The sequence below is a fragment of the Triturus cristatus genome, chromosome 12, assembly GCF_964204655.1.
Source record: "Triturus cristatus chromosome 12, aTriCri1.1, whole genome shotgun sequence".
In the NCBI taxonomy this organism is placed as follows: Eukaryota; Metazoa; Chordata; class Amphibia; order Caudata; family Salamandridae; genus Triturus; species Triturus cristatus.
Window position 1 is genome coordinate 797,917,627 of NC_140595.1, and position 22,790 is coordinate 797,940,416.

The following is a 22,790-nucleotide window of genomic DNA, read 5'->3' on the forward strand; positions in this document are numbered from 1 at the left end:
CTTGCAAAACCAGGTGGTTTTGAGATAGGCAATTTTGATGTCACCTCACTACGTTTTGGGCCCTTGCCTGTCGCGGGTACTTGGGCCTCCCACACAAGTGAGGCACCATTTTTACCGGGAGACCCAGGGGAACGCTGGGAGGTGGGAAATTGGAGATTAGAGTGTGCAGTGCCCTTTCTGCGCTTGTTGCTGGGTTCTGAAAGAAACTTGGTATTTGAATTGTCTGATTTATATGGAATGCTGACACCACCTTTGGCATGAAGTGTGGGTCCGTTCTCATTACGACTCTGTCCTTGTGTATCTGGATGTAGGGCTCTTGCAGCATTAGCGCTTGCAGCTCGCTTACTCTGCGCAGTGAGGTTATTGCCACCAGAAAGGCTGTTTTCATTGTTGGTATTTGAAGGGAGGCCTTGTGAATGGGCTCAAAGGGTGCCTTCATAAGTTCCATAAGGACTATGTTGAGGTTCCATGCCGGAGGCGGCATCCTCTTTGGTGGCGCTATTCTTTTTGCCCCTTCCAGGAATCTCTTTACTACTCGTGACGTAAAGAAACTCCCTCCTGTCTCACCTCATGTGTAAGCTACGATCGCCGCCAGGTGGACCCTCAGCGAGGATGAGCATAGTTTAGCCTTTAGTAGGTGTGTGAGGTATCCAAGCACCGTTGATTCCCTTGTCAATTTTTTTTGCAGTTTATCTTTGCTGCACCACATTGTGAACCTTTTCCACTTTTCCCCATAACATTTTCATGTTGTTGGTCTCCTTGCCTCCCTCAGCACTCGCATAGTGCTTTGAGGTAGTTTAAGGTGTGCAAACTCTATGTCTTCAGGAGCCAAGCTGCCAGTCCGAGGCTCTCTGGCTCTGGGTGTAGAACCTCTCCGTTCTGCATGGAGAGCAAGTCCTTTCTTTTTGCGAATTTGTGTGGAGGTCCCTGTGCCATTTCCACTATTTGTGAGTACCATGTCGGTCTTGCCCACTGTGGTGCCACCAGGATCATTGTCATGTTGCTGGTTTTGCACTGGTTGAGTACCCTGTGTATCAGTGGTATTGGTGGAAAAGCGTATGCAAATGTCCTTGACCAACTTATCCATAGGGCATTCCCCAGGGATTGTTTTTCTGGTTGTCTGGATGCGAAGTTTCGGCATTTTGCATTCAGGTGTGTTGCAAACAGGTCTATTGTCGGTGTACCCCACCTTTTGAATAGCCTTTGCGATTCCTGTCCATTGAGCTCCAACTCGTGGGATGCCGAGGTCTGCCTGCTGAACCAATCGGCTTCCACATTGTCTTTCCCTGGTAGGTGTATGGCCAGCAGGTCTATTTTGAGTGGGATGGCCCATCTCCAAATCTCTTGTGCCAGAGTGGAAAGGGGGAACGATTGCGTTCCTCCCTGCTTGTTGATGTAGAACATTGTTGTAGTATTGTCCGTCTGTATCAACACTTTTTGGTTGTATAGCTGCCTCTGGAAGGCCTTCAGGGCTAGCAGTACGGTCTTCAATTCCAGGTAGTTGATGTGTCTGACCGCATCTGCTGGAGTCCACAGACCCCTCACTCTGAGCTTGTTCATGTGCGCTCCCCATCCTATCTGGGATGCATCTGTGGTGATGGTCACAGTTGGGCTTGGTGGTGTCAAGGGCTTTCCTATAGTTATGTTCTCCCTGTTCCACCATGCTATCTCCTCTTGCACTGCGTGCCTAACAACCACTAGATCCTCCCAACTTCCGCTTGCCTGTGACCATTGCTGTTGCAGCCATTCCTGGAATGGCTGCATGTGAAGCCGTACATTGGGGACTAGGTGGATGCATGACGCCATCATCCCCATGATCTTGCTCGCTGTTCTCACTGTCAGAGCTTGCCCCTTCTGGTAGAGGCGCATCTCCTTCAGCAGGGCTATTGCTCTCTTGTCGCTGGGCATCACCGTTCGGTCTATGGTGTTGATCTGTGCCCCCAGGAATATCTTCACCTGCTCTGGTTTCATTGATTTCCCCCAGTGTATTGAGAACCCCAGGTTCGTTAGTGTCCTTGTGACCCGCTGTGCGTGTTCCTCGCATTTTTCGCGTGAACTTGCTTTTATTAGCCAGTCGTTGAGGTAAGGATAGACATGAATCCATTCCCTCCGCAGGTACGCTGCAAGGCATTTTGTGAAAACCCTTGGTGCGGACTTCAGCCCGAATGCCAGGGTTGTGAATTGGTAGTGATCTTTGTTGATTGTGAACCTTAACAGTTTTTTGTGCTGCCTGTTCATTGGGATGTGCAGGTAGGCGTCTTTGAGATCCACTGTGGACATGAAGTCCCCGTCTCCCATCTGAGGGAGTAGTTCTTGTAGGGATGTCATTTTGAATTTTTGCGTCCTTGCGTACTTGTTTAGGAACCGTAGATCCAGGATGGGTCTTAGTGTCTCGTCCACCTTTGGTACCAGGAAGTAGTTTGAGTACACTCCTTTGTTCCTCTCCTTGTAAGGTACTGGTTCTACGGCCTCCTTTTGGAGCAGCTGTAGTGCCTCCTCTGTGAGTTGTGCTAGCTCCCGTCTTGAGTGTTCCCTTCTTTTTGGTTTTCTGTTTGGAGGGCTCCTTTCCAACTCTATGCAGTATCCGTACTGAATGATGTTGAGTATCCATTTGTCTGTAGTTATTTTTTGCCATTCCCGGAGGAAAAGCCTCTGTCTTCCGCCCACTGGTGTTGCATGCTCGTAGGCGTTCGGTTTGTGTACCCCCTCCATTGTGTTCTTTTTGTGCTCCACCCTTGGAGGTATATTGTGGGTGAGCCATCTTCTTCGCGCAAAGTCACTGAGGTGGGTTGGTCTCCCCCTCTTCTTCTTTGTCCTCGTCCGTTCCCCCTACCACAAAAGGACTGGCCTCTAGGCTGGTACTGCCAGTTTTGTTTCTGCTGCCCCTGTTGGCCGTGGCTCTCGCCTTGCTGGAAACTTTGGTGTGACTTTCCCGGCTGGTTACCTCCCCTTCCGTAAGGTCTCCGAGTCGGGGTACCTCTACGCATCCCCCTGAATTGCAGGGCCCCCATGGACCTTGCCGTCTCATTCTCTTTTTTGAGTTGGGTGAGCTTCTCATCCACCAGTGCCCCGAACAGTGTCTCTCCGTTGAAAGGGGTATTCAGTATATTATTCTGGACCTCTTGTTTGAATCCTGAAATTCTGAGCCAGGCCTGCCTCCTTTCAGTGATTCCTATCGCCATCAGTCTGCTTGATGTCTCTGCCCAGTCCAATGCCATCTTAAGGCATGAGTTAGCTAGATTCTACCCCTCTTCCACTAGATGGGAAGCCCTTTGTTGGTATTGTTCGGGAAGATGTTTGATTAGGTCCCCCATCTCGTCCCAATGTTGGTACTGGTGCCTGTTCAGTAGCGCATTTGAGTTTGCCATGCGCCAGTGCATTGCGGCGTTCCTCTCTATTTTCCTTCCAGTGAGGTCCATGCTTCTGCTCTCCTTGTCAGGAGGTGGCCCCGAGGTCGCCGTGACATTGGCCCTTTTTCTGGCCGTGGATGCAATAATGGAGTCAGCAGTGACAGATCCCTTGATATATGGAGGGTCATGTGAGGAGTGTTTGTATTTCTTTTCTGTTCTGGGCGTGATGGATCGGCATGTTGCTGGGTCCTTGAACGCCTTTCCCTTGTTTCATCACACTTTGGAGCATGGGGAGGACTTGGCTCCTAGTTTGGATGGGTAGCAGTGTTTCGAGTAGAAAATCTGCTTTCGGTTTCTCCTCCTCTAGTTTCACGCCAAAAGCTGCAGCCGCGCTTTTGACGACCATGTTGTACGCCCCAATATCATCTGGCGGTGAAGGCCTCGAAGGATATGGGCTCTTCTGGGTTTTCGGCGTCGAGGTCCTGCCATTCCAGCTCTTGCGTCGTCGACGGTGCCGAGCCGTAGATCGACTGCTCCTCCTCCTCTTCTTCTCCCTCATAATAGTGATCTTCTGCCCCTTCTTCGGGAGCTTTCGACTGCTCTTCGGCGTCGAACTCTTCCTGCTCCTCGACTTCGACGAGAACCGTCGCCGGTTTCGCTGGGATTGTGAATCTCATCTTTTCATCGAACTCCTTCCTCTGAAGGATGCTCTACATCTCCGCCTCGAGCCTTCTCTTTTTCTTCTCCATTTCGGAGGCATGTTCGGTGTCGAGCGCTGGTCTTTTTGATGGCGCTTGCGTCGACGCGGCCTTGACTTTCGAAGTCGAACGCCCCACCTCGTGGGCCTGTTTCGACGAACCTTGTTTTTCGGCGGTCTTCGGCACCTGGGAGTCCTTCTCGAAGGATCCGCTGGGACTATCATCCTTGGATCCACTCGCGGTAGTCGAAATTTTCAGCGCCGGTGTTCCTATCGAGGACTTTGACTCTGGTTTTTTCGAGTCAGTGTCTGGTTTTCGGGGCCCTTTCTTGGGTTTTGTGCTCGACGTCTCTCCTACCTTGTCAGACGTTTTCTTATCGGTCTCTGCAACCGTGAAGTCATCAGGTCCCTCGGCGATGTTGTCTTCATCGTTGGTGGAGACGCCCAGGTCGTACAGAGACGGGGCCTTACCCTTGCCTTCCATGTTGAAGTTGGCTCTCCTCTGCCTCTCTCTCACCCAGAGGGTCTTCGGCGTGAAGGATGAGCAGGCGTTGCAGTCCTTGCTCTCGTGGTCGATAGGCAGGCAAAGGTTGCAGACCGGATGTTGGTCCTTCTGCGCGTATTTGTGGTGGCAGTTACGGCAGAATTTAAAAGGTGTTTTGTCCATTCCTGCGCTCAGAGTTCCTGAGTGCGCATTCTCCGTTGGACGTTGAAGATTGAGGTTCTCTTCCTTCTTAGTCGTCCCGGCTCTATGTTCTTCCTCTCTGTAGCCTTTGCTTTATTTTCCTTCGATGAAACTCGTGCTCTTCTTTCTTCGTTCAAACTCTGGAGCTTCTCGTTGACGATCCAGACCCAACAGCGGAAAAAAGAATCTGAAGATGGTGCCCCAAAGGTGGGACTTCGCAAGAAGCACGCCGACGTCACGAGAGGTACACCAAATGGTGGGACGTCGAGGCCAACCTGGGCTACGAAAAAAAAAAAAAAAGGACTATGAAACCGGACCCAACCACCAGATCGCGGAATAATGCACAGCATAGTGAATCCAGAAAGATTCACGCTGCAAAACGTCTGTGGGCAGGCAGGACGGGGATATGGAAATAAGCCGCAAGTCCATCGCTACCATCCAGTCTCCTGGGACGAGAGCAGAAAGGACCCAAACCAAAATGAGCATTTTTAACTTCTACTTCCGAAGGAAGAAGTTGAGTCCAGAGGATTGGGATAGGATGCAGGCTTTTGTCCTTTTTGGGTACCAAAAAGTAGCAAAAATAACCACCACAACCTACTTCTGGCACCAGGAGATTCTCTATGGCCCCCTTGGCCAAGAGAACAGTAAGTTCCTCGAGGAGAAGCGCCAAATGATCCTCCGATATATGGTCGACAGAGGGTGGCATGGTGGGAGGGGTAGTCTCGAATGGGAGGGAATAGTCCCTTCGGACTATCTGCAGAACCCACCTGTCCAACGTGATGGACTGCCAGCGGAGGTGATGGCAAGTCATGCCTCCAACTGGCCGATGATGAGCCTGAAACGTCAGACTAGGAAGGTTTGGAAGCAGTAGCGGAGGGGGAAAGGGTGGACTGGTCCGCCTGCTGGCTCCCTGACCCACGAGGATGCTGGGTCCCACATCCAAGCATTGGCTGGAGAGCTCGCATGACTCAGTGGCTGGACTGGACAAGACGTGGCTGGGCCCTTTTCCATGGCCACAGAAGAGATGAAAGGGAGACTGAGGGGGACTGGTGGTAGCCGTGAGGCCCAAGGTTCAGGCCTCAGCTCTATATACCTTAAAGCGCTCAAGCACTTTGTCTGCCTTGTCGCCAAAAAGGCGAGTACCATGAAAGGGCATGTTCATCAGAGAAGATTGGACATCCCCTGAAAGTCCTCAACCTGGCGTAGCATCATAATGCTACTGACGAGGCAACTGTTATGCCCAGTGAGTCGGTGGTGTCCAGTCCACAACGCATGGTCAATTTCGCTGCGTCGTTCCAGTCTGCAACTGGCTGGGAGAGAACGGCCCGGGGCTCCTGCCAGCACTGAGGCAGCACCTGCGTAACCCTATCCCAGATGATATGGGAGTATCGGCTCAAAAGGCAAGCAGTATTCACAGACCAATGTTCCAATCTGGAGGAAGGAAACATCCTCTTCCCCAAATGGTCCAGCTTCTTGGATTTTCCATTAGGAGGTGCAGAAGGGAATGCACCTTTGGAAGAGTGGGCATGGTCAGCCAAGCTCTCATGGGAAGGATACTGCGTAAGGAACGATGGGTCGCCCGAGCAGGGTGATGGCAGCGGGCGATTGTCCTGTCCACAGGAGCCGATGTGCTGGGCTTAGACCAAGTGCCCAGAAGGACATCAGTGAAGGCTTCATTAAAGGGCAAAAGTGGTTCGGATGCAGAAGCCACAGGCTAAAGCACCTCTGTCAGGCGGTTAGTCTTGACTGCCACCAAAGGGAGCGGAGTTGGCCTAACAGCTAGGACGGTCGACCGCGAACCTGGGTTTGAGTCTCAGCAATGACGCTGAACATCCTGTGATTCTGGCCAAATCACAATCTCCCCGTGCCTAACAAAAAAATGAATGTGTCCTCATGTAATGCAACTGGTGCTATGTAAAGCACTCTGATACCCGATTCAGGTAATGTTTGTGCTATATAAGCTCCCTCCTCCATAGCCACAGTAAGGAGAGAAAGGAAGCCAGTGTCAGGAGAAGTGTTCAAACCACTGACCTCACCCAGGTCCATCCACCAGGCCATGGGGTCTTCAAGCTGGTCTGTTAAAGGGTCCAGCAGCCCCTTCCAGGCCTCTTTACCACCTCCTGGCACTAAGTCAACACCTGGGATGAACACAGGGACAAAAGTCCCTTCCGGTGTCTGAGCCGACATCGATCGAAGTCAGTCTGGCTGTGTGTCCATGTTTGGGATGAGGATGGGCTCGACACCGGCCAGGGGGGATGGTCAGCATCTGGAGCGTTGCGACCAGGATAGACATGGGGAAGTTTGAGTTGCACTGACCGACGTCAGTCCGAAACCGCTAACAGATCCACGGGGGCCCTATGGAGTTAGCGCAGAAGCTGCCAGCGTCAAAAGCCTGGGGCCCCAACCGATTACAGGGGCCGCAGGCACACCATTGGAGCGGGGCTAACCAAAAAGAAAATATGCAGGGCCTCATAAAACTTTCAAATCTGGGCCGGAGATGCTCCTGCTCCCGGAAAAACAGGAAGGCATGGAGAAGTCTCGGAAAGAGCCTCCGAAGACAGAGGCTTAGAGTGACGACGCTCAGTGTCCCGGGTTGCGTCAGCTGACTGGGTAAAGTCAAAGAACGCCTCGGCTTCTTCGAGTTCTTGTGCTCACCTAATTGCCCTGAGGATTTTGAATGGGATGAGGCGTGCGGGCTCTGCAACCGTTCTCAGGACCTTCCTCTCAAACAAGAATGTAGGGCTGAGAGCTTGCTGGTCCCCTTGCCTGGCTCCCTGCTGGAGATGGTCAAATAAAGTAACTCTAAGAAACCGCCTTCCAACTTGTAAATGTTTCTCTTAAAAAAGGTTTTAAGTGTTAAAAGTGCTTATGAATTGCTTCTTGTAAAATCTATATCTCCTGATCCCTCCAGTGGATCTTTTTAATTTTGGTGTCCATAAATTCATAAAAAAATATATTTTTATAAATTGGGTGTCAGATTTCGTAAGTGTCGGGTTTCTTACTTCATCAATTGTTCTGATGCTGATTAAATGCTTTAACAGGCGAATCCTGACTGGTGCTAAAGGGGTTGGTAGTGCATTACATGGTGAGGTGTCACAACCAATACCATATAATACACCCCATTTCCTCACCGTAAAGCAGAAGATACTTACTTGTGTAACGATATATCTGTAAGAGACATTAGTTAGTGATAGATTCCTTACCTTAGAATATCCCAAGGCGTCAGACTGGATCTAGAAAGTTTGTCAGCAGTACCCCTGCGCATCGGCAGGCGTCGGCGTGTGGCTCCGCGTACGTCGCTGGCGTCGTCGTCGCCGTGATGGCGTCGGAGCTACTTAGACGTGCCCACGCGCGCTGATGTCCGTTCTGTACACTACTTTCCGCGCTAGGAACGCAGAGCCATGCCAGAGACCGACTACTGGTGCAATAGAACTAGGGCCCTGAAAGGGATGACCTGAACCCTAGAGAACAGTTCGCAGAACGGGGAGGATGGGCCGGCGGTTAGAATCTATCACAAAACAACCCAGCGGGAGATAGTTCTCTTCTGCACAGAACGGCCTTTCTTGGCGCCCGAGTAGCCAACAAAGAGCTGGTCATCCACCCGGAACGGTTGTGTGTGGTTGAGGTAGAATGAAAGCGCATGTTTAGGGCCTAGATGGTGGAGCCTCTTTTCCTTTCTGGAAGGGTGCGGAGGCGGAAGGAATGTGGGCAGAGTGACAGTTTGCCCCAGAGGAAAGGCAGGGACTACTTTTGGTAGAAAGGAGGGACTTGGCCGAAGCAGAACCTTGTCCAGATGAACCGCCGGGAAAGGAGGTTTACATGAAAGCATGGAGCTCACTCCCACGCCTAGCGGAGGTGATAGCCACCAGGAAGACAGTGTGCAAAGTTAATAACCATAAAGGGCAGTTATGAAGAGGCTCAAAGGGAGCGCACATTAAGTATGTGACAACCAGGTTCACCACTGAGGCATCACAAAAGGAATAGGAGTGGAAAAGTGAGTAATGCCTTTGAGAAAGCTATTGACCACAGGGGACTTGAAAAGAGAGGGCTGATCAGGCAGCCGGAGAAAGGCTGAAAGAGCAGAAAGGTAGCCCTGAATAGTGCCCAGAGCAGAGCCCTGCTGGGCCAAAGAGAGAAGGAACAATATGACCTCAAAAAGAGGGGTAACAAAGGTGATTTACAGCTTTCGCTGTGCACCATGCCACAAATTTCTAACACCTACAGGCGTATACAGTCTTAGTTGAGGGACGCCTGGCTGCCAGAAGCACATCACAGACTTCCGGAGGCAAGTCGAATGTAATCAACTGTTGCCGCACAATCTCCACGCAAGGAGGTTTAGGCTGGACAGGTTCGAGTGGAGGACCGTCCCCTGCTGCTGCGACAGAAGATCCTCAAGAAGAGGCAGCCGTATTGGGGGATCTACGCTCATACTGAGTAGCTCGGGATACCATACTCCTCAAGCCCAGGCCTGTGCCACAAGAATGACTTGGGACTGGACGAGTCTGATCTTCATCAGCACTCTGGGTAGAAGTGGTATAGGTGGAAAGGCGTACAACAGACCGCAACACCACTCGCGACGAAAACGTCACCGAGTGAGTGCCGCCTTGGAAACTCCAACGTGCAGCACTGTGGACATTGCGCGGTCTCTTCGGCGGCGAATAGATCTAACCAAGATCCTCCCCACTATTGAAAGAAACCTTGCGCCACCTCCGAGTGAAGAAGCCATTCGTGATCCATCATGCACAGACCGCGGAGTGCGTCTGCCCTGGCATTCAAAGAACCTGCCAAGTGTTGAACCAATAGGAGAATGCCCTGGCGTTCCAGCCATGTCCAGAGGTGCAGAGCCTCCTGACAGAGGGTCCACGACCCCACCCCCCCACGCTTGTTGCACTACCACATGGCAGTGGTGTTGTCTGTGAACACCTGCACAACTCTCCCCTTGACAGAGGGAAGGAGTGCTTTCAGTGCAAGTAGGATCGCCCTGAGCTCCAAAAGATTGATATGGAGGTTGGACTCCACCTCAGACCGGAGACCTTTGATCTCTGCCTCTCCCATGTGGCTGCTCCATCCCAGGAGGGACGCGTCCATCAACACTTTGTGTTCCGGTTGAGGAAGGAGAGGGATCTGCAGCTGACCCAACGCTGGTCAGTGAACCACCACTGCAAGTCTTGTGCAGTGCCCTCCGAGATCTGGACGTAGTCGAACAGGTGTCACTGATGCTGCGTCTACTGTAACTTCAGGTCCCATGCAGAGCCTGCATATGCCATATGGCATGATTGATCAGCAGGATGCAGGAGGCCATGAGGTTCTGCAGCCTCAGTGTCGTCCTGACTGTAATCCAGAACAAGGGCTGAAAGATCAGAATCATAGCCCGAATGTCATGGACTCGCTGTTCGGGAGGTTAAACCCAAAATCGCGATGTGTCCAGAACCGCTCCGATGAAGAGGAGCTTCTGAGAGGCAACCAGATGTGACTTCGGCACGTTGACGGAGAACTCCAGCAAATGCAGGAGGTCAGCCGTAGTCTGAAGGTGGGAGATGACTGCCTGGGGCGAGCCCGCCTTCAACAATCAGTCGCTGAGATCGGGGAAGACAAACCCCTGATGTGCGCAGACGAGCTGCGACCACCACCAACACTTTAGTGAACACCCGAGGGGCGCTGGTAAGGCTCAAAGGGGATCCCGGTGAACTGAAAATGCTAGTGGCCAACCATAAACCGCATGCAACACCGGTGGGCCGGCAGGACATGGAAGTAGGCGTCCTGCAAGTGGAACACTACCCTCAGCCTTTCGGGTCTAGTAAACGATTGACGTTTCGAAGGTCTAAAACACGCTCAATGGACCCCTAGGCCAAGGGTGCCGCAACTTCCTGTTAGCAAAGCGTCACGTGATCCCCCGATAGCAGTGGTACTGATGTGGCATAGCAGGATGAGTAGTCTTGAAGGGGAAGAGTAGCCCCTTCGGACTGTTTGCAGAACCCACCAGTCCAAAGCGATGGGGTGCCCGTGGGGGAGGTGATGGCGAATCCTGCCGCCCACTGGCGTGTGGTGGGTCTGAAACAGTGGACTGAAACAGCAGACTAGGAAGGTTTTGAGGCGGCGGTGGTGGTAGGGGTGGCGGTGGACTGATCTGCCCGCTAGCCCTGGGACCCACCCTGCTGTTATACAAATTGCTCTGCCTATGGAAGATGCGGGCAATCCCGCTGCATCTTTGCCCTCAGCAATTGCTTGGGAGAGCACCTTCCAAGCCTCAGCTAGACACTGTGGCAGCATCTGCGCCACCGTGTCCCACACATAGTTGGAATAGAGGGCCAAAAGGCCCTTGGAGAAGCAGAGCCCTGGACCACTAGACACTCTTGCGGTAGGTGCTGTGATAAAACGGGGGATGCCTTGTATGCACAGGCACGTTTTAAGTGCGTTTTTGAAGGGTAGCAGCAGTTCCGTAGAGGAGCTGCTGCTGAAGCACTGGAATGAGGCGATTGCCCTGATAGGCACTGTAAGGAATTTGAGGTTAGGAGCCTCCCCTACGTCATATCACATAATGTACCCACCACCTCCGTAGCTACGGAGGAGGGAGACAGTGTATCAGGGTGCGGAGAGAATTCCAGCTTGCTGGGATTCTCCCTATTGTCAATCTAGTTTAGATCATCCTTACAGCGAGCTGCGAGAAGGTCCTCAGACCCCTCCTAGTACCCCCCTTTGATCATGAATAGGGATTAAAGTCAGGACAAGGTAGGCTTGCTATAAACCGGCCCTGCAGGCAACGAAACAGTCGCCGAGGCTGTGATGCAACAGTGTCGTCGAGGCCCGGTGCCGCATCCACAGGCTGCGCCGAAGCCGGTGCCGATGCGAGATCCACAGACTGTGCAGAGGCCGGAGCCGAAGGTGGCGCCGAGGCCGGAGCCGAAGGTGGCGCCGAGGCCGGATCCGAAGGTGGCGCCGAGGCCGGATCCGAAGGTGGCGCCGAGGCCGGATCCGAAGGTGGCGCCGGAGCCAACGGTGGCGCAGAGTCAGGAGCCATCGGCAGCGCAGAGGCCGGAGCCAACGCCGGCGCCGAGGCCGGAGCCAACGGCAACGCAGAGGCCGGAGCCAACGGCAACGCAGAGGCCGGAGCCAACGGCAACGCAGAGGCCGGAGCCAACGGCAACGCAGAGGCCGGAGCCAACGGCAACGCAGAGGCCGGAGTGAACAGCGGTGCGGCGACGAAGCCGGAGCCAACGGCGCCACAGGGTATCTTGCCGTGTAACCGGAGCCAAAGGCAGTGGCACGGGGGCAGAACCACCCACGGGGTCCGCGGGGCCTAAAGGCGCTCCGGAGGGACCCGATGGGACAAAGAAACGGCCCTTGGCTGACAGAAGTACCTATACTTCTTCCGGAGGCACGTACGGTCCCCAAAAATGTGGGTAAGCCGCAGGCAACAACGGAGGCCCCGAATGAGCCGCGGGGGAGTGACCACCCGCCCCCTCCACCGAGTCCCGCAACCGGTGAGGGGTAGACGAAGAGCGACGCCGCTCCTTTGACCTTTTATGGGGCTTGGACTTACCTGTCCCAGATTTCGATTAACGATGGTGTCGGCTGCGCCAGCGATCCCTCGGCTTCCATATAAGAGCAGGACCTTGAGGGGCACGGTACTGAGGGGCACGGTATCGAGTGCGCCCCCCCCCCCCCCCCCAACAACTTCCGGGAACACTCCAGCAAGCCTTCTGCGCCATGGCCTGACAATCGGGGCACGTCTTGGGGAGATGGCGTGCCCCAAGCAGAAGAGACACGCTGAGCGGGTCAGTCACCAACATGGTCCGACGGCAGTTCCAACAGGACTTAAACCCGGGCATCCCTACTGCACCAAAAATCGAATTCTCGACAAAAACAAGAGACACGTCTCAAACAAGTCAAATTTATTGACTAGGAGTACCGCTCTCTCGGATCTGCGCTTGCTGGCGTGGAAAAAGAAAGAACGGACGTCAGTGTGCGTGGGCACGTCTAAGTAGCTCCGACGACATCTCGGCGACTACGACGTACGCGGAGCCGCACGACGACGCCTATCGACGGGCAGGGGTACTGCTGACGAAAACTTTCCGGATCCAGTCTGACGCCTGGGGATATTCTAAGGTAAGGAATCTATCACTAACGTGTCTCTTTCAGATTAATAAATCACCTAACCTTTTACATTAAAATATCACCTATGCCTCTTGTAAAGGCCTGAAATAAGGAACCACTATGACCAAGTGTTTGGAAGGTTGTGAGAATTCTTGACTGTTAGGGCAACTGACACATAATCCTGTCTAAAGGCCTCTTCGGTCAAAATTTGAGCAGGGCCATTATAGCACCTTAGAGCACTAGGTGCCAGGCAGACAATGGGTACCAGAATGGAATCCTGATCCAAGATGGCACTTTGGACAGTAAGTTCTGTGCAAGGCAACTACAACCCAGAGCATGGAAGCTAGCCTACAGAAATTCAAGTGGAAGGCTAACGCAGGTCAAGAGGCCATACAAGGGCATAAAGGGAACATTGATGACAAGTGCAATATAAACGGAAAAGGAAAAACCCTGGAGTTATGCCCATCAATCATGGATAACTATTTCGTATTTCATTGGAGGCCCAATAGTGCTACTAGGAGCTAGGTTTAGTCGCTCTCGGGCGATTCAATACAGTATTCACTGGCTGATAATAATACTTCCAGGGATTGGCTACTGGAGCTCAGAGTGACTCCATTGATTCATTATTTACCAGTTACTAGAATTTGGACTTCGGACAGCACTCATTGGTGGCCACCATATGCTCTCTTTAAAGTACCCCCAGGGACAAGAAGACCATATGGACACATAGAATCTCAATACAAAGTGGAGTACTTTGCTGCCTATTGAGGAATATGAAGCACAATAAAAATGCTACCAACAAATATACAAAAATTTGTTTCCAAACGTTACACTTACTTTATGTTGCAGTTGAAGTTGTTCTAAGATTGGACCCTGAGTTGAAGGATTAATTGGTAAATCCCATAAACTGGCTTCACTGCCTAAAAAACACAGAAAAATAAAGCATTGAGAGCAAGTAAACTGAAGATGTGCATATTACGAGCAATAACTGACAGAGAAATACACAGGTGCTAATAATTAATAGTCATAAAATATACACACAAAAAAGCTTTGCCCAAGTAAATACCATGAAAAAATAAATTAGCAGCTCTGTTTGGAGGAGTTTGGTGTGTAGGATATCTAGTACAGAGGTGTGCCGTGCATCCAGCTGACTGGCTCTAGGTTATGAAAAACGAAATAAAAAATTACTGTAATTTTTCTTTGGTGAATATTGTGATTTCTCTGCAGATGGTTGATCTTTTAAAATAACCAGCTGTCATGACGACCTCTCAACAAATTTTAGAATTCACGAAACTGATAATTATCACTTATTCAAGCATGTAGCACTCATCAATCAAATGCGGGGATACACTTGGACATAAAGGACTCCAACTCACAAAAGCACAGGTCACAGGTACGTCTACCCCTATAGGCCTTAGAACACCCAAAAAATTCTCACGGAAGTGGAAAGAATGTGAAGATGGACCAGTGTCCACCAGAACCAACGTTATTGGTAAGGTGTTGAGCCACACATCCAAATTTATAGATCTGGTATTGCTTCTGGGGAACCAAAGAATAGTGATGCGATCAAAGGCACTCACATCTCACCTGATATTGCAATGGCTCAGGAAACTGATAAAATGGAGCACTATGGAAATCAATGTCATGACTCCCATACAAAGGCAAATGGGGACGGATATACCCATCAATGAGCGGGACTCAATACAGTCAGTACTAAAGGCTAAGTCGGATAAAATGCCCCCCTAGATTCAGGCATATTTCTCGCACTGTACCATGAAAGGAATCTGAATCGGCACACACAAATTACTAACAGCCCCCAGGTGACCTATAAAGAACTGTAATGTACTTAAATCAAGGGATGGATGCAACAGTGAGAGGCAATCAAGGGGTGACAACCTAGATGAAATAGTCCATGACACAGGATAGAATCGGAGATCATAATCACAACAATGAAGGGTGGGCCAAGGCAGAGGCACAACGAAGGAGACTGATGACTGGGGAAGAATGGCACAAACAATGGGCAAAAGTTTGAATGTTTATATGTAATTGTTAATCAAATCACAGGTCATGGAACACTTCAAAAGAAAAGTGACTGTACTAATACAAATTATGTTTGACAATGTAGATGCCAACTGCTGACGATATGCTAAAATAATATAGAGCTATTAAAAAAAAGGTAAGGTATTGCTCAATTTAACTGATACTACTCCCTCTTTAAATGTTTCATATATTTTTAAGCCTTTTCTTGGGGTTCCCTGGCAATTGCGGCTTGCTGATCAGTAGTTGTCAGAATCTGGTAGAGACGGGAACTAGCTGCAGATTCCTTACTTTAGAATTCTCACCAGGCTGGATCCGGAATTTATAAAAGCAGTACCTCTGCCAGTTGGTAGAGGGGATTGAACGGCTCAGTAAAGCGGTCAACCACAGGATGTGACGTGGAGGAGTCAATATAAGCCTTCCCCTGAAGCGCTGACGTCAGTTACTACTGTGACAACCTTATGTGTCAAAATGAGGAGCCACGCATAGAAACTGTATCGAAACAGTACGCCAGAAAGAGACATCTTTTTGTCAAACAAATCCGGAGTCCTAAAGAAAGGCGTCAGAATGCCAAGAAAGGGATCTTGTAGGTAACCGGACCAGCAGTCCACAGAGTGGGGAGGATAGGTGGGTCTGCAAAGAATCTGTGGCTAGATTCTGTCTTCACCAGATAAGGCATTACTAAAGGTAAGTAACTTGTTCATCTGTAAAAGACATCTAACCGCAGATTGCTCATCCTCAAACTGATACCCAAGCAATACCATCTCCGGAAGAGGGTCTGCAAACTGAACCCATAAAAGATCCCAGAATAGGTAAGTCAGCCCGAAAAGGGAGAGAGGGACAGGGCTGTTGTGGGAATTTGGAAAGGAAAAGAAGAAGCTGCTCCATTAGGACGACTGTGGAAGCCTGCAGTGAGCAGAAGACTGCAAGACGGTAAGTATGTGGAAAACAACCCACAGCAGAGCAGAGAGAAGAAACTGTAGGAGCAAACGCTGACAAAAACAATTATGATACCCAAACCATGACTGGACAGGGCTGAGGGACCAAGGAAAACAGCAAATGCTACTGTGCCAGAGCACCTGCCGTAGAGACGAACATGTGAACTAACCACCACCCAGAGATACGCAGGCAAAAAGGAAACCAGGAGTTCAGAATACATCACTATGGAAAAGGGGAGAGCAGACTAATCAATTGCCCAAAACACTCTGAGAAGTGCAACAACGAAAGGAGAGACTAATCTTGTGCGGAAAGCCTCCAAGCGAGAAGGTAACACTCTGGGGCTAAGAAACGAAGAAGCCAAGAGAAGCAAGGAAAAGTAAAGACAACGACCAAGCAAGGGTTCAAGGACCAAGAAAATTGATGTTTCAAGAGCAGATAAGTACATCTTGTGGGAAGCCCACCTACAGTATATCCGTATACATGGAAAATACACATATGTATATAAACACACATCTATATGTATATACACACACATATATATATATATATATATTATATATATATTTACACACATTAGGTCACAAAATATATAAAGACTGGGGATACAGCCGAAATGCCTCACTCCAAATAGCTGGGTCAAGAGAGGCCCAACGCATTAAAGAATCCATGATTCTCCAGGCATTGTGGGTGTGCGCTCATTGTTTCACGGAGTCTGGAGGGCCATGGAGATAGTGATATATATATACACACAAAGATATATACATTATATCAGAATACACAAGAAGCCTTCCTCACTTGTAGGTGAAAAGAAAGGCAGTCTCCAGTAGCAAGCGGGGATAATGACCACAGTAGGAACGAAGAACACCTATACAATAGGAGAATCTATGAAAGAGCAAACCGAACGAAATGCATCGACAAGAAACCAAAGTTGAAACTAAAGAGTTGACAGAAAATAACCATAAAGGAAAATGCTACTTACCAGTATGCATCTGTTCTTGGCATATAGAGCTGCAGAATATCATATTGTTGCATAGATCGCCATCTGATGTTGGGCTCGGATGCTTGCACCTTGTGGTCTCGGAAGAAATCTTTTGTAGTCACGAGATAGGAGACTCCTTCCTTGGACGATAGTGCGCATGGGCATCGACTCCATCTTTAGATTGTTTTTCGCCATGATGGGAAATGATGGAGTTTGTAAGAAACAGAAAAGATGTGCATGTGTAATGTATCTAAGTAAGATAACACTGGAACAGATAAAGGTTCAGGGGAGGCAGGTGGGCGTATGATATTCTGCAGCTCTACATGCCAAGAATAGATGCATACTGGTAAGTAGCATTTTCCGTTCGAGGCATGAGCTGCAGAATTCATACTGTTGCATAGACTGTACCGCAGTGTCTCCCCTAGCGGTGGTCACCTGTATCTGTTGCAGTGGTTTGGAAAAGTGTCTTAAGAACAGCCTGGCCTACAGAAGCCTGTTGCTTCGCCTGCACGTCTACACAATAGTGTTTGGTGAAGGTGTGTGTAGTAGACCATGTTGCTGCTTTACAAATGTCTTCTAGGGGAATGTTCCCTAGGAAGGCCATGGAAGCCCCTAGTTTGCGTTTTGAATGCGCTCAAGGGGGAATTGTTAATGTGCGTTTTGCCTTTTGGTAGCATATTTGAATGCATTTGACTATCCACCTGGCAATTCCAGCTTTGCGAAATGGGATTTCCTTTATGAGGTGGAGCGAAAAATACAAACAGTTGGTTTGTCTTTCTAAAAGGTTTAGTCATGTCAATGAAATAAAGTAAAGCCCTTCTGACATCAGGTGTGTGAAGAGCTCTTTCTGCTACGGGGAGTGCGTTTTGGGAAAAAACTGGTAACTCTACAGATTGGTTAAGATGGAAAGCAGAGATTACTTTGTTTAGGAATTTTGGATTTGTTCTAAGAACCACCTTGTTATGATGTATGTGTAAGAATGGTTCTTGTATGGTTAAAGCCTGGATCTCACTTACTCTCCTGAGTGAGGTGATAGCGATGAGGAAAGCTACTTTCCATGTAAGGAACTGCAAATCACATTTGTGTAAAGGCTCAAATGGGGGACCCATGAGTCTAGTAAGAACAATATTTAGGTTCCACACCGGAGAGGGTGTCAGTATCGGTTGAATTATTCTTATAAGGCCTTCCATAAAGTCTTTAATTGCGGGTACTCTAAACAATGACAAATGTTGTCTGTTTTGCATAGGCGGCAAGGGCAGCCAGATGTAATCTTATGGATGAGTATGCAAGATTACATCTTTGTAAATGCAGTAAATAGCAAATGAGGTTCTGAATGGAAGCATCTAGCGGGTCAATTTTGTTGTTGCAGTAAATGACGAATCGCTTCAATTTGACTGCATAGGAGGCTCTAGTAGTAGGGCGTCCGGCTTCTTTGATAATGTACATACAGTCTGGTGGGAGGTTAAGGTACCCAAACTCTAGGACATCAGGAGCCAGATTGCTAGATTCAGTTGTGCTGGATCTGGGTGTCTAATGTCTCCATGGTTCTGCGTGAGCAGTCTTGGGGAGAGATGTAGTTTTTAGTGTGGAACTACTGAAAGTTCGAGGAGTTTGTGAACCATGGTTGCCGTGCCCATGTGGGAGCAACAAGGATCTGTAGGAAAGTGGCTCTGTATACACTGTTCCCAAATAGGTACAGTGTGTACAGAGTCCACAGTCCCCAGAAGTTTGGCAGAGGCTAGAGTTAGATATAACCTTACTCTCTGAAGTGGTGGCTTGGTCGAGCAGTAAGGCAGTATCCGAGGACAGTGTAAAGCATTTGTTGTACACACTCAGTGAGCAAATGGTCTCACACACTCAAGAACTGAACTCTAGGCCAATGGTTGCATATAAAAATATATGGTTGTTTTATTTTAGAACCAACAATAGGTATCAAAATATACTTTCTCAGAATGAGATGTTTTAGTTAAATACTTTGCAATAGGCAATTGACTTTTGAATGCAGTCGTTACAGTTTGTTGCAATAGGCAACACAATTTCAAACACAATAATACATTGACCTCAATAGGACTTTCAAGTTAAATGCAATTGATTACTTTTAGGATTACTTTTCTAACTCCAGGACTGGACCCTAGATTCAGTTCTGGGACAGTTCCTCGAAACAGGTGAGTAAATACGATTTAGTTACTATTGTGATTTTTAAGCAATATTTTGGTATTTTAAAAGTTGAAAAACTTTTTCTAATGAAACGACCAATGTTATCCTATGGGAGGAAATTCCCTTAGCAGGTAAGTGGGGTTATTGTTACTTTTTCTAGCTAAGTTGGATCCTGGATCCAGCACTAGTGTACCACCTGTAAGCAGTTGAGAGAATGCGTTTAGGTTATACAGGCGATTTTTAACGAATATTTGTAAGTTTGCAAAACCGACACTTCGAAAATTTTCAGCAAAAACTAGGCAATGTTATCCTATGGAATGAAATTCAAGCTGCAGGTAAAGTATGTTATCGTTACTTTTGTAATCCTTTTTTTTTTTTAACTTTATTTTGATTTGCAGTTTGTACAAATAACATAAAATTGCATCAATGCATCAGTGCAAGAATTCAAGAAAAATGACAATACAAAGATGAAACATCCTTTATCTTTGCAAGATCTGCCATAATTAGAGTGAGGAGCCACACTTTTTGTATAAAACTTTTTTAACTATCATTGCTCATCTGATTTTACTCCTCCTCTCGGATTCCAGCCCCTCTCCAGTTTGATACAGGAGCCCAGATACTTTCTCCAAAGTCTCTTGATTTCTTCCCCTTCTGAGCATACAGAGAGATCTCGATATTATTCAGACCAAGCAATCTAGAGAGCCACATTTGGAATGAGGGGGCTACAATATCCTTCCACCCAGCAGAGATCAAGATCCGAAGTACTGGTACAGAGATGAAAACCAGAGCTTCCTCCGCTTTCCCCAGTTTTAACCTGTCGTCAGTGCCTAATACCATAAGGGTAGGGGATATATCGATTTTCTGACCTAACAGCCCCTCCCAAAATTTTTCAATCTCCCTCTGAATACCGGCCAGAGACCCACAATTAAAAAACATATGAAGCAGATCTGCCTGACCCCCCCTTACATCTAGGGCAGCTGTCGTCTTCCCTTACCCCCCAAAAATATAACTTAGCTGGCGTATGATACAAATTGAACAAGGCTTTATAGTGCTGTGCCCTCAGACTAGTAGAACGGAAGATTTTCTTGTTCAATAGGAGGGCCAGATCCAAATCGACATCGGGATTTCCCAATTTTATAGCCAAAGCGGATTCGATTTTTTCTATATCGTCTTGAATTTCCCCATTGAGTAGACTATACATATCTTTTATCTTCTTACACCCTTTGACCAGAAGATGCACAATTGGGAATTCACCTGCTAACGAAATCCTCGGTCTTAATGCCTTCAGCCTACACACTAATTTAACATACAACAACCAATGTTTTGAAGGGATACCGGCGCTATTCTGCAACTCATTAAACCCCAATATCTCGTCTCCCCTCATTATATCCCCTAATGTTTTAATACCTAGCTCTTCCCATACCTGAAGATTCCTATTGACTGCCGTTTGTGGGAATAAGCTAGAGTTGTTTAAATGGAGATATTGATTTACCTTGGGGATTCGACAAAACTTTGAGATTGCCCTCCAGACCCCCCCATGCACCATCCAATACCTTAAAACGTACCTTCCTATAATATCTACAATCAACTTCGCACATTAAGAGACCAAATGCTTTTCTTCCTACTAATAGCTCAAAAATTGAGGGGGGGGCACCTGAGTGTCATGATTTCCTCGGCTAGCTTGTGGCTCTGACTGGAACAGAATGGACATATGCATCAATAAACACGACCAATGATACAGCCTCAAGTTCGGTAAGGCCAAACCCCCCCTATCCCTAGGGAGAGACATAAGATTAGTAGAGCGCCTTACCCTCCCATATTGCCAGATGAACTTTATAAAGATGGATTCTAAACCTTTAATTACTTTTTCTTCAATTAAAAGAGGTATAGCCCAGAACAAAAGAATTTTGGGGAACATAGTCATTTTCAATACATTTACCCTCCCTATCAATGAAAGGTGTAATACGTTAATTCTTTTTAAATCCACTTCTATAGATTTACTCAGTGGGCCAAAGTTCTCAGCTACTATTTTGTCTATTGAAGCATTGATTCTGACCCCCAAATAGCTCGCTGAGTCCACAAATCTTGCGTCTGTTTTGATAATATTGTTTGTGCAAATTATTAATGTTTTAGATTCGTTTAATAGGTATCCTGAGTGTTTACCAAAATCCTTTGCCATTTGTGCCAAAACCAGAAGTGCCTGATGCGGATCTAAAGTAACCACAGCCAAATCGTCCGCATAAGCCAAAATCTTTGTCTCATGCCCCTTACATACCACAGGTCTGATTGTTGGACAGCCTAGTATTTTTCGAATAAACGGATCGATGTACAGAGAGAATAGGATTGGGGAACAGGGGCAGCCCTGACGCGTGCCTCTACTTATAATAATTTTATCGGAGCTCTCGCCCATAACCACCACTCTGGCAACCGGGTTGACATACATTGCTCTAAGTGCTCTTATAGATTTCTCTCCAACTCCCCTCCCCTTTAAGATCCCCCAGAGAAAACTCCAAACCACTCGGTCGAAAGCCTTCTCTGCATCGAGCAGGATCATAGCCATCCCATCTCCCACTATGGACTGAGCATCAAACAGAGCTATTGCTCTCCTAATGTGGCCTGTAGTGCCATGCCCAGGTACAAACCCGTGTTGCCACGGGGAGACTAGGCCGCCTATGATCCTGCTCAACCTTTTAGCCCATATTCTAGAATAGAGTTTGGTATCCGCATTGATCAGCGAAATGGGGAGGTATGATCCCGGATTCTCACTAGGTTTCCCCTTCTTATGAAAAACGACTATGTTTGTTTCCCTCCATGAGTCTGGGACCACTCCTGTACAAACTATGCCATTGAATAAATCTACGAGAAGCGGAGTAATCTCAGACTCAATACATTTGTATACCTCCAAAGGAATCCAGTCAGGGCCGGCGGCCTTACCCGTGGATAATTCCTGCAGGGCTGCTTTAATCTAACCCTCTCCAATATCCATCTCCAGCTCTTCCCTGGCTATGTTATCAAGTCGGGGGCCATTATCTATATATTCTTCACCTTGGTGACCGCCTGTATTATCCTCAGTGTAGAGGTCTTGATAGAAATTCTTAAAAACCTGCAGGATGTCTTTGGCTTCTGTGTATTCTATACCATTATGTTCTATCCTAGTAATAATGTTTTTCGCTCTTTCCTGCTTGATTTGTAATGCCAGCAGCCTGCCTGCTTGTTCGCCAGTTTCATATCGTTTCACCTTTGAGCTTTGATATTCACCCATCACCCTCTGCATTACCAACTTTTGTAGATCGGCTTTAGCTGCCAGCAGTTTCCTTTGACTCTCCATGCTATCCCCACCTTGTGCTATATCTAAGATGTGTTGTTCCTCTATCACTGACAATTCCATCGTTAATCTTTCCAGCTCACTCCTGTCCTCTCTTCTCAGTCTGGCCGCACAACTTATTGTTTCACCTCTTAAGGCTGCCTTAAACGTCTCCCATACCGCATTTCTTGAGGTACTATATCTATTAGCTGCAAAGAATTCCCCCACCCACTTTCTAATGTGCTCTACAAATCTTTCGTCCAACAATAGTCTCCTTTCAAAAGTCCATCTAGTGCTTACCCTTTCTACCCTATCCAGTTCATATGTTAGTACCAACGGATTATGGTCCGATAGTACCTTTGGGAGCTTAGTTATTGCTACTCGATTTATTTCTGAAGCGGACACGAAAAAATAATCCAGCTTAGTATATCTCTGGAATGGGTATGAAAAATGTGTAGCCTGGATTTTCGGATTCCTTAATTCCCCATACATCTAACAACCCATGTGAACTAATAAGAGATTTGACAGCCCTAAACACCCTTGGCTTT

The 22,790-nt window shown here is 48.2% G+C and overlaps 1 protein-coding gene across 3 annotated transcripts in view; it reads right to left on the reverse strand.

The window, feature by feature from the left end:
- GIGYF1 (GRB10 interacting GYF protein 1) overlaps window positions 1–22,790 on the reverse strand; it is a 1,351,771-nt gene that overhangs the window by 322,913 nt on the left and 1,006,068 nt on the right. For all 3 annotated transcript variants that reach the window (XM_085637593.1, XM_085637592.1, XM_085637591.1), the window contains one exon: window positions 13,664–13,746. In XM_085637593.1, coding sequence (XP_085493719.1) covers window positions 13,664–13,746 — 83 coding nt within the window. The remainder of the gene's footprint in view (window positions 1–13,663; window positions 13,747–22,790) is intronic.